At 57.1% G+C, this 11,966-nt stretch overlaps 1 protein-coding gene across 1 annotated transcript; it reads left to right on the top strand.

The window, feature by feature from the left end:
- Positions 1-2,713: 2,713 nt before the first annotated feature.
- Positions 2,714-9,709, top strand: BESB_068010 (ribosomal RNA large subunit methyltransferase J protein; the record flags this gene model as incomplete). The annotated part of the gene is made up of 8 exons (XM_029365194.1): positions 2,714-2,879; positions 3,177-3,359; positions 3,555-3,710; positions 3,921-4,238; positions 4,621-4,878; positions 5,535-5,686; positions 5,965-6,050; positions 6,619-9,709. 8 exons carry the CDS (start codon positions 2,714-2,716, stop codon positions 9,707-9,709), a joined length of 4,410 nt encoding a protein of 1,469 aa, XP_029218777.1.
- Positions 9,710-11,966: the final 2,257 nt, after the last annotated feature.

Below are 11,966 nucleotides of genomic sequence, written 5' to 3'. Positions count from 1 at the left end.
CGACGGATACCACGGAGCATGAGACTGCTGCTTAAATCTGAAGAAAGTGCTTAGGGGAGCCGGGGAACGAGCAGCGAGCTCCCTCGGACCTTTGGCGACTCCACGCAATCTGCCACCTCAAGAACAAAGCCACCATTATACGCAAGTGTATCCCTGGATCGCGTGGAAACGGCCTACAGGAAGTCCCGCACCACGCGGTTCTTCGCTGACGTGTGGGGGTTCCCTCCAAGCGACCCTGCGAACTACCAGTTTTGACGTCATTCCCAAGTTTCGGACAAGCTCGCATCTGTCTGCTGGGCGCCGGTCCGAACGCCCCACAAGCCGCCACCGGTGGAATCGCGTGGCCAATCATGCTCATTTCACCTCACAGAGGACCTACTCACTGTGTAGCGCGAGCATGAATACAACAGCAGGAACTTTAAAAGCGATTTCTCGTCGCCACGCTTATGTTCACAGCGGCGTTTTGCGTTTGTCGACGTGATTGCCGTGGTGACTACTAGTCTATTTGAAAGTGCAGCCTAACTTTGAGTTGCCGGTCAGATATACCGGCCCGTGATCAAGAAGTCATTTGTTTCCGTGGATATGCAGGCCTCATTGAATTTATCTTTTTCCCTTTCTTCCCCGTTTCGCTCGTATGCGAGTGATAGCTGCAAACCAGTGTCGGCCGCCACAAAAGTAGTTGCGCCGGAGCCGTGGCTCGACGTGCGTTACGTTGTTTTGGGAGCGGCGGTGGCGAGAGCTGGACTCCACCGAAGTTTCCCAAGGCTTACGCGAGATGCTGCAAACAACGAAACTTGACAGCCAACCGGAAATACATGCGTGTATGCCGGAATCAAGATTCGTTTCACAGTCTTGGCAGCCCTGCAATCTGGGTGTCTTGGACAGCGGCACGGCTCGAGCGCCCGCAGTTTTCTGCCCTTGTCAGTAAACGCTTGAGCTTCCGTGGGTCGCGAGCGTTCCTGGATACGCAACGCATTAGAGACACATGGATCACTTTGTACGCAGCGACAAGATGCGTACTGCATACTTGTACGTTCGTACCAAGAACAATGCGGAGGCACGCTCGCACTGGACTGCTCAAGACCCCGCTACAAGAGCCGTATTTCGAAAAGGATCGGCCACTATGTTTGCTTCGAAGCTGCAGCCCTTGTAACTGTTGATTTTCATGAGACGGAGAATCAGTCCGGTTCTTAAGATATACGAAAGTCGCTAGTCCGACCTTTCGCCGTAGTCCTGGCGGGGCCTGCGCGCCTGTGCTTGGTTTTCCTGTCAGTAGACTCTCTTTTGACGGACAACAAACTTCCCCTGTGATCCCGCAAAGTGTTCAAAAACCTTCACGAAGTCTCGGCGCTCCGACACGAGTCGTGCAGATGCCGATCTGGCAAAAGTGCTGGAGTTTTCTCAGCAGCATTTCCTTGTGCTGGTTCCTTTGAACGGCCTAATGTGATCGACTCCCTGACTTGTTCGACGCACCAGCACGTTGAGTTTTTTCTAATTGCGAGGACAAAGCCGAAATAAGGCTTTCCACCCTCAGCTTTCTTGGCTGTGCTCTGTCGCCCCGAGCCAACCCCATTTGTCAACTATGGCGTAGAACGCTGGTCTTCTCCGTCACAGGCGGATATGTCTGGCGGTGCCGAACAGACTTTTTCCGAGTAACTGCTCATCTGAAAGACACGCGTGCAGGGAGAGAAGACGACAACCAGAGGTGAAACGCTGCTTCTGTGTCCGCCCTTGACATGTGTTGTTGAGAACCGAGCCGTTCGACGGTCCCTCATAGTATTCCGGTAACACGTTTTTCCATCTTGCCCTTGTCAACTTTGCCAGTACCCACAGCACCTCTCGTCTTTGCTGAGCTTCGCTCCTTCCACATTTGTCTGGCCCTGATTGACATTCTCAGTTGTGGCCATCTCTCCTATCAGGCGCTGCCTGCCTCGTGAGAGAACAGTATCGGCCATTGCGGCAAGTACACGGTCTTGAGCTCAGGGAAGCGATTCCCTACCCACTGAGGAGCAGAACATACCTGTTTACAGCAGCGGAACAACGTGGGACCTTTGTCTTTCTTTCCTTTTCTACTTTTCCTCAAAGGACAAGCTGAACAGGAAACAGAGCCTTCATCAAGAGGACCTTGTGTCGTTCGTGCTCTGCCGTCCTCTTCACTGTTCGGGTTTGTCTGCCTGAGACGCTCCATTTCCAGTCTGGAAAACGACACGGCCTCTTGCGGTCTCCTGTCACTTCGTTACTTCCGGTTGAGAAGGAAACGAGGCAGGCACCGAGTGGCTGTTTAGACCACGGAGACCGCGCTCGCCAACGCTACTGTCCACCATCACTCATCAGCGGTGCTAGACGCAGGTTGTTCTTCTCTCGCTTCTTTGATTTTTTACTTCCTTGTCTTTCGTCTGTCTCCCAAAAAACGGAGAGAGCGCACGAGCTTCCCGTTCGGCCGTGGGCTCGTGAGCAACCCGGAACTCGGTTTTTGCTCTGAACTACCCGCATATACATTCTTACGTGCAGCGGGGAGACGCGTATATATATATATATATTTTTGTATAGATACACGTAAATTCACATACATATCAAGTCGGGTTCTGCTGGGCTGAAGTCCCCTCTGCCTGACTGTGTAAGACGGAACTTGGAACTCGCCTGTTCCCGTGCTGACAGACTCGCGCGGCCGTGGCATCTCCGCGTTGTTCCTCGGCGAGCAGCAGCTGTAACAATGTTGGGAAACACTCCAGATTTCTCGCCGGCATACACCACCGGCGGCTCGCCTCTTCAGCATGAGTTTCTGCAGTCTCTTCGAGGCGCCATGACGCCGCGGACGCCCGGACTCGGAGGCACGCCGACAGCGCGCTCCACCTTCCTCTCGTACAAACTGCAATGCGGTGAGCAAAACGCGAAGGACAAGAAATAAACGAGGGAGACACTACAGCATCACACCACGGAATCATTTCAAGTTGCAGATCTGTCTAAATGAATATATTGCACCTGGTTCTAGCGTGACCCTTAGTCGTCCTCAGCCATTAAGTCTGCCTTGATGTTTGTGTTCACGGCACATGTGCGCGTGCGTCGAACAAATAAAACCGTTCCACTAGATGGATGCTCACAGTATCACTGGCGACAAGGAAAAACTGCTTCGCAGTATTGCCTATGAACACTTGAGTGCGGAGTGCATTCGCCAGGCGTGGGCACGAGCCTAGGCAGCGTCGAAGAGATGGTACGCGCCTTGGAGTCAGAGCCTATCCAAATGCGGAGTGCATGCGACACCGACCGGCTCCTGCAGAGCGCCTTCTGCGACAGAGACCTCATTGAGGAGCAGCTCAGACAAAAGTCGCTTCTTGACGACATCTACGACGCAGGCAATGGTAAGAAGAAAGCGGTTGTGTTCGACCGCGGTCCACACTCAGTGGAGAACACATATTCATATACATACACATATTCATAAAGCATGGTACACGAGTTGTTAACTAAATTTATGTACACGTGCTTTGCATGCGCGCTTTCGGAGACGAGGGTCGAGCTCCTGTGACGTTTCTCTCCCTGTGGAATGCGTGTTGCAGGCAAGATTTGGAAAATCGCTCAGTTTTCCATGTTTCCGTCGGACTGCAAGGGCAGCTTCCAGCACCGCACGCGGTCCGGCGACAAGCTGCAGGAAATATCTGAGTGGCTCCAAGACTACAAACGCGTTGACAGTCTTCCTGAAATGCTTGTTAAAGGTTAGGCACTCTTTGCTCTGACGCGTCTGCTCAACGTGCCGAGCGACGGAGGACTTGCTACTCGAATGCCTGAAAAAGCCTGTCTTGCCACGCACCGCGTTACGCCGGGCTCTACCTCTCATGCAGGGGGATATCTGTGCATGCGGAAGCGTTTCATTATTGCTTTTGGACTCGTCCAGCGCGCCTGTGTCGCCTGGCGTGAATGCGCAGGCTCGTCGCCGGCAAATCCTTCGTTTTTCCTCGACCTATGCGCGGGGCCTGGCACGTGGTCTGACTGGCTGTTGGACGAAATCGAGTTCCTCGACCAGCGGCGGCTCGACGACGAGCTTCCTTTTTCCTTCACCTTTGACCGGTCGCCAGAAAGCCTCTCAGAGGAGGACCGCGAGGCGATGCTCGCGGCGAGCCGCTTGCCAGGCCCGAGTTGCTACGGCTTCGGGATCTCTCTCAGCATCTCGGATTTGACCTCCATGCGAGACACGCGCTTCTGGAGCCTTGCCAGAGAGGTCACTGACAGACACAACTTCGAAAGTACGCGAGCGGCAACAGCCTGCAGACACCATCAGTTTAGTCGGAAGGCTCAAACGCCCATCCGGGCGGCTGACGCCGCGCCCTGTTGAAAGTTCCGAGACAGCCTTTCGCCGTTACTTGAGAAACACTATCATGATACCTCACGATAGATTCAAACGACCGCTGTCACGCCGTCACCTCTGTTCAGTGGTTCCGGCGGAAACGAGCGCGACTGAAACGAGGCGAAAGTAGCCGAAATGGTTTCGCTCTTGCGTATTGGCGGAGGTGAAAAAGCAATAGCCGCGCGTGGAGCACAGAGACTGGACACCTCACCCGAGCTGTGGCGGCTGGCGCGACTAGGATCCTGATACGAAGCGCTGCGCGCGTCGTATGATTGTTTCAGGCATCACAGGCGTGAATAAGAGCGGAAATTTGTACTGCGCAAAGAACCTCAGAGTTATGAAAGAAAAAATCGTGCAGAGAGTCGCAGAGATCCAGGAACACTGCGCCGCGGCGTTGTACGCCCCACATGAGACCACGGCACTTGGCGGCAGAGAGCCTTGCGCCTCCAGCCCTTCGGCCTTGCGCAAAACTTTCCACAGAAAATCGGGAAACAACGGTCTCATCCGGCTTATCGTGGCAGATGGAGGAATCACCATTCGTAAGGCAACGAATAGTGAGACGAGTCGCCTGAGGCGTGAAACGCTGAGCTTGACAGAAGAGCGAAGCTCCGCGGGGAAACCGAACACGTGGTCGTTTATGAATTTAGACGTTACACATCCCCTCCGACCCACGCCCGTCGTTCAAGCAATTCAAAGCGCAGGTCCCAAAAAAAGAATATATTCATCCGGAAGTATACAGATGGCGTCGCGCTTAATTTGGGCGTCAGGGCAGTGGTTTCGAGGATAGTCTGCAACGCCACTTTTGGAGTTTCTCTGAAAGAATCAGCCAGATTATGGGCTTTCATGCAGCCGCACGAACTGTATTGACGAGTTCGATCCAGCATGTGTAGATAAATGATGATATGCATAGGCGTACAGATACAACTTTTGATGTGACGAGGTACGGGCGAGACTCCCAAGTGGCTGGCGTGGCTGGCGCTGGTGTCGTGCTTCTTTTTATGCCCATGTATATTTATCCTTGACCACACTAGATAGATATGTCGTCAGATACACATATATGTGTGTGTATGTCGAAGCATGAGAGCTTGCCAGAAGAGGCAAGGTGCATGATTCGGGACCGTGAGAGCTGGTATTCCTTCGAGGATTCGATGTGCAGTTAGTGCCTGTGTGCCCGATGTCTCTGGATGTTGTGCAGCCAAAAAGTCGGTGACTGGCCAGCACTTGGACAACTACCAAGAACTCTTGACTGGCCGGCTGCTGCTCTCCGAGATCCTGATTGCTTTTCAACTCCTCGAACACGGCGGAACCTTCGTCTGCACTGTCTTCGACGTGTTCTCGTCCTTCACGGTAAGTCCTCGGGCGTGCATCTCCCTCGCACGCTCCTCGTCAGGTTTCCACGGGAAGTACGAATGCCGCAGAGCGAGAGGAACTGGAATCAGAAAGGGTGAAACAACGCCTTGAACCGCGTTCCAAGGTTTGGAGCTCAGAGAAAGAGCGTGTCAGTTCCCGCCCACCGCCGTGGGCACGTGCACGTCTTGGCCAGCAGGCGTGCAGATGTGCGTGTATTCCATCGCATTTCTCGCGAGACACCAGAGCTCCGCAGCAAGGTTCTCTGTCGGGTGCAGGCTTCGCTGCTCTACCTCTGCGCCGCCTTGTTCGAAGAGGTGCACATCGTGAAACCTTCCCGAAACCGGTGGACGAATTCAGAAAGGTAATGCCAGCCTTTTCCGCCGCGGCGAGGGAACTGAGACACGCCGCGAAGGGACTTGAGCAACTCTACCGCTTTTAAAGAAACACGCACCCCCCCCCGCTTTTCCTCTTTCGTTCGCCGACCCAACTAGCAGCTTCCGCGCAACAGGCCAGAGCGCCTTGACCCAGCGCCGCTCTCTTCTCTCTGCCTTCTTTTGAGACGACGAAACGCTGTAACTGTCTGAACCACTCCAGCAAAAGAACGTGGGGCTCTGCGGCGCCTCTGTCTGTGCATAGATGGCTGCACGACCCAGGTTCCTCTCGTCCTCAGTCCTGGCGCCTCTCGCAAAGTGCCTCTCGTCTCTCGGAGATTTTCATATACGTCCGTCCACGTATATATATATATATATAAATGTGCACATGTTGGTATAGATATGTGTGTATATACACATTTAAGTGCGTATATTCTGAGAGAGGCCTGCGTTGGACGTGGGGAGCCGCCTACTCGCGCAGTACAGCGCCTGCGACAGGTGCGCTGTCTCGTTTGGCGCCTACCCTGCGACTGCGCGTCTCGTTTTCTATCTTTTCAGGCAACTCGTCGGCTTGAGATTCCGGCGCTGCCCGTCAGTGAGCCTGGCTTCGGTGCTTGCCGCGGTGGCAGAGGCGAACGCGAAGCCGCCCCTGCTCTCCTGTGCCCCGTCCTCGGACGCGGCCCTGTGCGCCCGCCGCCCCCCGGAGTCTGTGTCCACGATGTCTTCGTTTTTCGCTCTGCCGCGGAAGCGCGCGCCAGCGGGGGCAGTCGCCTCGCGAGTCTCGCGCGTGTGCAGCGCCGCGGTTGCGAAGCTCGCGCAGGCGCACGAGGCGCTGTCGGAGGCGACCAGCCCGACGAACTACTACACGGTGCTGCCTGAGACGCTGCTGAGGCGCGCCTTCTTCATGGCGGACGCACTCTTTGTCGAGAGCTACCGGCAGATGTGCGGCGAGCTGTGCCGCCTGCAGTGCATCAGCTTGCAGCAGACGTACGCCAAGTACCAGGAGCTGCAGCGAAACCCTGCACAGCTGAGCGAACTCCGCCAGAGGCAGCGGACGCTGGAGCGGTGCATGACGGCGCTCAAAGACAGCGCGGCGCTGGCGTCCATGTCCGCAGCCTCGACCGTCGGCCGGTCCGGAGGCCAGAGTCTCTACGGAGGCATCTCAGGCGGCGACACGCCGTCGCCTGTGTACGGCGGCAGCGGCGAGCGGACACGGCGAGCGGCTGCGATCGACATCGCGATGTTCAGCCCCGTGAGCAACCCGTTCGCCGCCAGGTTCGCGGTCGAGGGCGAGATGCGCTCGCGGCAGCTCAAGCGCGAGAAGAGCGAGGATTGCGACGAGAGAGAAGGCAACGACCGGGAGAGACGCGGCGAGGCGCGACGCGGCGGAAACTGGAGAGACGACACCACCGAAAAAGAGACGCCGAGACTCGAAGAGGAAGAAAGATGGAGAAGCACGCCGGTCAAGGCAGAACCAGCTTGGCAGGAAAAAAAATCTGATTCCCAGCCCACACACACGACCGCCCACGCAGGCGATCGGCGCGAGGCGCAGGCGCCGCAGAGGAGGGGGAGGCACGCCCACGACACAGGGAAGGCGCCCGAGCCTCCGCATACTTCGGCATCCGGATGGCCATCAGTCGTGGCCGCGAAACCGGGCACGCAGCGGAGCGGGCCTCTCCGTTCAGAGGCCTGTACTCCGCAGCCAGAGCCCTGTATCTACACAGCAGGGACGCAGACGTCTCGCGGGGGCCCTCCTTTTTCGACGGACACAGACTCGCTGGCCCTCGAACCTGCTCAAGCTGGCTCATCTGCAACAGGCCCAGGCTGCGACAATGCGACCGCCTCTGCGTCGCGGCGCGAGACGGGAGAGGATATCAGCCCGGCGCAACTTCAGAAAAGAAGCCCCTGCGAGGCGTGGGATGTAGGCAAGCGAGACGGGCGACCCTCGCAGGGAGCCGAAGCGCCGGAAGGCTCGAGAGGGGAGTTGGAGGCCGCAGCAGTGACCAAGAAGGGCGGCGCTGAAGAGGCCAAGAGCTCGGACGGCGTGGAGACAGCGCGGGTCACAAGCATCGACGCAGATGTCCTCCTGCTGATTGAGGCTCCCGAAGCAAACGCGGAGGACAGCGATTTCTACGAGGAAGGCGGCTCCCGGCCGCCTACGCCAAACAGCATCCTTCTTTCGCCTCACCTGGGGAGCGACGGTGCCGCGCTCGCGCCGTCGCGCCGTCGCGCTTCGGTTCTCCGTGCAGGCAGCCAGGTACGCAACCAAGAGACGGCGGGGATGGCGGGTGTGCGCGCGACAGGCTCTGAATCCACGCCGACGTTCTCGCTGCCGGCTGAATTCCAGACTCCATCCAACACCGACGGAGGGCCCGCGCGGCAGGACGCTGGCGACGAGGCTGCTGGAGGCCGCAGAGACATCGGGGCAACTGTGAACCGCGAGGCGCACGACGACACGCTGCAGAGGATTCTAACCCTCTCAGAAGAGGCGGACGAGGAGAACGCGGCGCAGACCGCCGCGAGCCTTATTGAGTCCGTGCTCGGCTACGAAATGGAGATGCCCGAAGACGTCGGCGAAGAAGCCACGGCGAGCCGACTCCGCGAACAAGAGAAAAAGACGCTCTTCAACGCGATGATGGAGTCCACCCGCGCGTACGGCGACGCCCCTCCACCGCATGGTGAACGGGACGAGACCGAGCATGATTCTTTGGCCTGCGCCAAAGGCGTTGTGGTGCGGCCTGCAGGCGGCTTGGCGCAGCCCGCCGCGCTGCATGGCAAGCGAACAGCAGCGAAGCCTGCGCGGCCTCCCCCCCAGTCTGAGGCGCCTCGTCTTCTTCCGAGCCTCGAGGCCGCCTCGCGATCGCCCCCATGCCAAGCGCACGCTGCGACTAAGCAAGACGACCCGGTGGACAGCGAAAGAGCCGAAGAGCGGGTGCGAACGGGAGAAGACGGCGCAAGTCGCCCCTCAACCGCCGAAGGCCAGCCGCTCGCTGGGCGAGCGACGGACGCGTTAGATGTGCCCGAGGAGGAGAAAACGGGCGAGGAGGCAACGAACCACAAAGCGGAAGTCAAGGATAAACCGGCGAATGGTGCCGGTGGCGCCACGCATCCCGCATCGACTCCTTCTCAGAACGCTGGCAGGCGCAGCGAAGGACGCGGCGGCAGGAAAGCGCCTGTTCCGCCGTCGGCGTCCTCGTTGTCTCCCTCGGCTGTGAGGGCGGAAGGCGCGAAGCAGACGCGAGCGCGGAAATCCAGCGGCCGGCGCAAAGTCGCGAACCGGGTTCTGCTTACGCTCCACGATCAGATGCAGGAGCAGGCGCAGCACTCACCTGTCGAACGCTGGCGTGCGGTGCTGCCTGCAGCGGCCAAGCGCGGCGCGGCGAAGAAGCGGCGGCCGTGTGGCCTCAAAGCGCAGACACCGGCGCTTGAGACACATATCGCAGAGACCGTCGCACACGCGGCATCGCCGGCCCCGAACAAGGGGACTGCCGTCCACGCGAGCTGCGAGGCCGAGCGCGCGGAGGGACGCCGCGTGGCGCTCTCCTGTAAGCACACAGGCATCGAAGAAGACGGAGTGAGCACGGTCAGCACGCTGCCCACTGAGACAATTGATGTCGCGATCAGCGTCACAGTGGACGAGACGCCGTGAGAGGATGGCAAGAGGGAGGGGGGTGGGGGGAGGCACCCCGAGAGGCGAGTAATGCACGCAAGAGCAGGCAACGCAGAGCCAAACGGAGACCTTGCAGGGCGCGCGAAGGCGGGTGCTTTCATCGTTAGCTCACTCCGCAGCGCCTGCGCGGCACGTCGCAGCGGCCCTTTCCCAACGCAGTTGCAGAGGCGGAGGCAGCTGCACAGGCGTTGCTGGAGCGAAGTGTTGATGGGCGCTGATCTGGCGCATTGCGCGCGCCTAAGATGTCGTGATATCCTCGTTGAGCTGATTCGTGCGGATACTCGTGAACGTGCATAGTTTGAGTATGCGTGTTCAGCCCGCGGTGTTTTACGCGGCGAGCGTTTCCTGCTGGTGGCCGCGTTGACGCTGAAGCCCTTATCCCGGCGTCGGCTCCAGCGGCCCTCTCCTCTCGCATTTCTTTGATCCGTCTTCACTTTTGAGGTGCCTTGCCAAACTCTCACAGGGCGACCTGTGGGGTGCCTTGTCTCCCTGTCCCTGTGGACGTCTGCTTTGTGTCACATGGAAAGCATGTGGTCGGCTGAATATCCGATTCTTTAACTAGTGATTCATGCAAACAATTTGGCGCTTCGCGTGTCCCTTCTTTCTGTTGTCGTGTTCCAATTGCGCGGTGTTTCAGTGCATATGGCCTACGCTGTATCTGCGAATGTGCATGTTTTTCCCACGCACGATTGATATGTATATACGTACTTGCAAATGGAGGCATTGTGCGGGGAATGTATCGTTTGCGGGGCGTTTTCTTAAGGGTAGAGGTTTTCTATCCCGGCGGTCGATGCGGCTGCGAAACCTCTGCTTTTTCAGCTAAGGGGCAGAGGCAGACGCTCGTTTAGTCGCCTGTCTGAGTCGGTGCTTTTGATCCTTTTTCTGGAATCTGTTGTTCAATTGCTGCTTGGTTTCCGACCGATATTATGTTTCTGTTTGGTAGCAGAGCGGGGTGTGCAAGTGCGTTCGCTTCGTTCCCACGAAATCCCTGCATGCATGCGTTTACCTATCTGCATGCACACAGGCAGGTATCAGGCATACTCCACGTCCTGTCTAAGGTTGCGTAGGCGTGCGTTCTCGCGTGCATATTTCTGCATCTCTGTATCTATAGACATACCTCTCTGAAGGAGGCGACGTCTCCTTAAATGTGCTGCTCTCACTCTCATTTTAGACATATCAATAGTTTATAGATGCATGTACATGTGCAGTTGAGTGCACATAGCCTTGGACCTGCTTGTAACGCAGCTTGGGCTCTGCGCTCGCACGGATTGTCTACGAACCGTTCGCGGGAAGGCCACTTTGCTGCCGCAAAAATTTTTTGGATCCATCGCGCTTGAAGGCGCGCTTGTTTCAGCTGTTCCGAAGATGTCCTCCAATGTTCTCTGAGAATGACGACAAGCCTGTGGAGGTTTTTGTCCTTTTGGTCTCCCGAGTTCGCTCAGAGCGAGAAAAACATCGATACTTTGAGGTCTGTACGGCGACTCCAACGCCTTACGCTGTGACTCGAATTGATGCCCGCGCGTCTGCCCAGTTAACGCGAATCTCCGCATGCGCTGAGGCGGCTGAGTCGTTGTCTGCCCATGAACGTGAACGATAGCCAAGACACGTACGGACCTATATAAGAAAACGTCTGTTTACCTACACACCATGCGTGTACGGCGTCGGGATGAGCATATGTTTGTCTAAATGATGTGCGCACATTTAGCACACGCGTGCCTGCTGTTTTCGGTTCCCTACATTCTGCCCGATTTTTTCAACGCACCAGCGTCTCACCCTCCGGCGGGCCTAGGCGCCTTGAAGAGACTCATTTCTTTGTCAGCTGCCCGCTCCGGCTGAAAAGGGAAGGATTGCTCGCTCATCCTCACACAGTGCTACGAAAGCAACCAAGCGAGCTGGGAAAAAGCCCTTAAAAGCCATTCGCGCGCAAGGTGGAACCCGATTTCTCGTGGCGTTCATCGGATAACTCCGCCATCGTTCCCCGGGGAAGAGGCACGCTAATGCTACCTGTCACGCCATTTTTCGAGCAATATATATACATATATGAATATAGGATATATGGAGGCAGCTCCGTGAGGGCTGAGTGTGGGGAGTTGATTTCGTTGTCGTATTTAGGTGGCATGAGCTAGCATTAAGCTCACCAGATTCAGAAAATTCAGAGGCACACAAGAACTCGGAATTGTTTGTGTGGCGCGAGATCTCGCCAGCGAGTTCGCCGCAAACGAATGCATGCAGAAGT

Source organism: Besnoitia besnoiti, chromosome VI (genome assembly GCF_002563875.1).
Source record: "Besnoitia besnoiti strain Bb-Ger1 chromosome VI, whole genome shotgun sequence".
In the NCBI taxonomy this organism is placed as follows: domain Eukaryota; phylum Apicomplexa; class Conoidasida; order Eucoccidiorida; family Sarcocystidae; genus Besnoitia; species Besnoitia besnoiti.
Note: the sequence above shows the minus strand (reverse complement) of the source record. Positions and strands in the feature narration are given on the sequence as shown.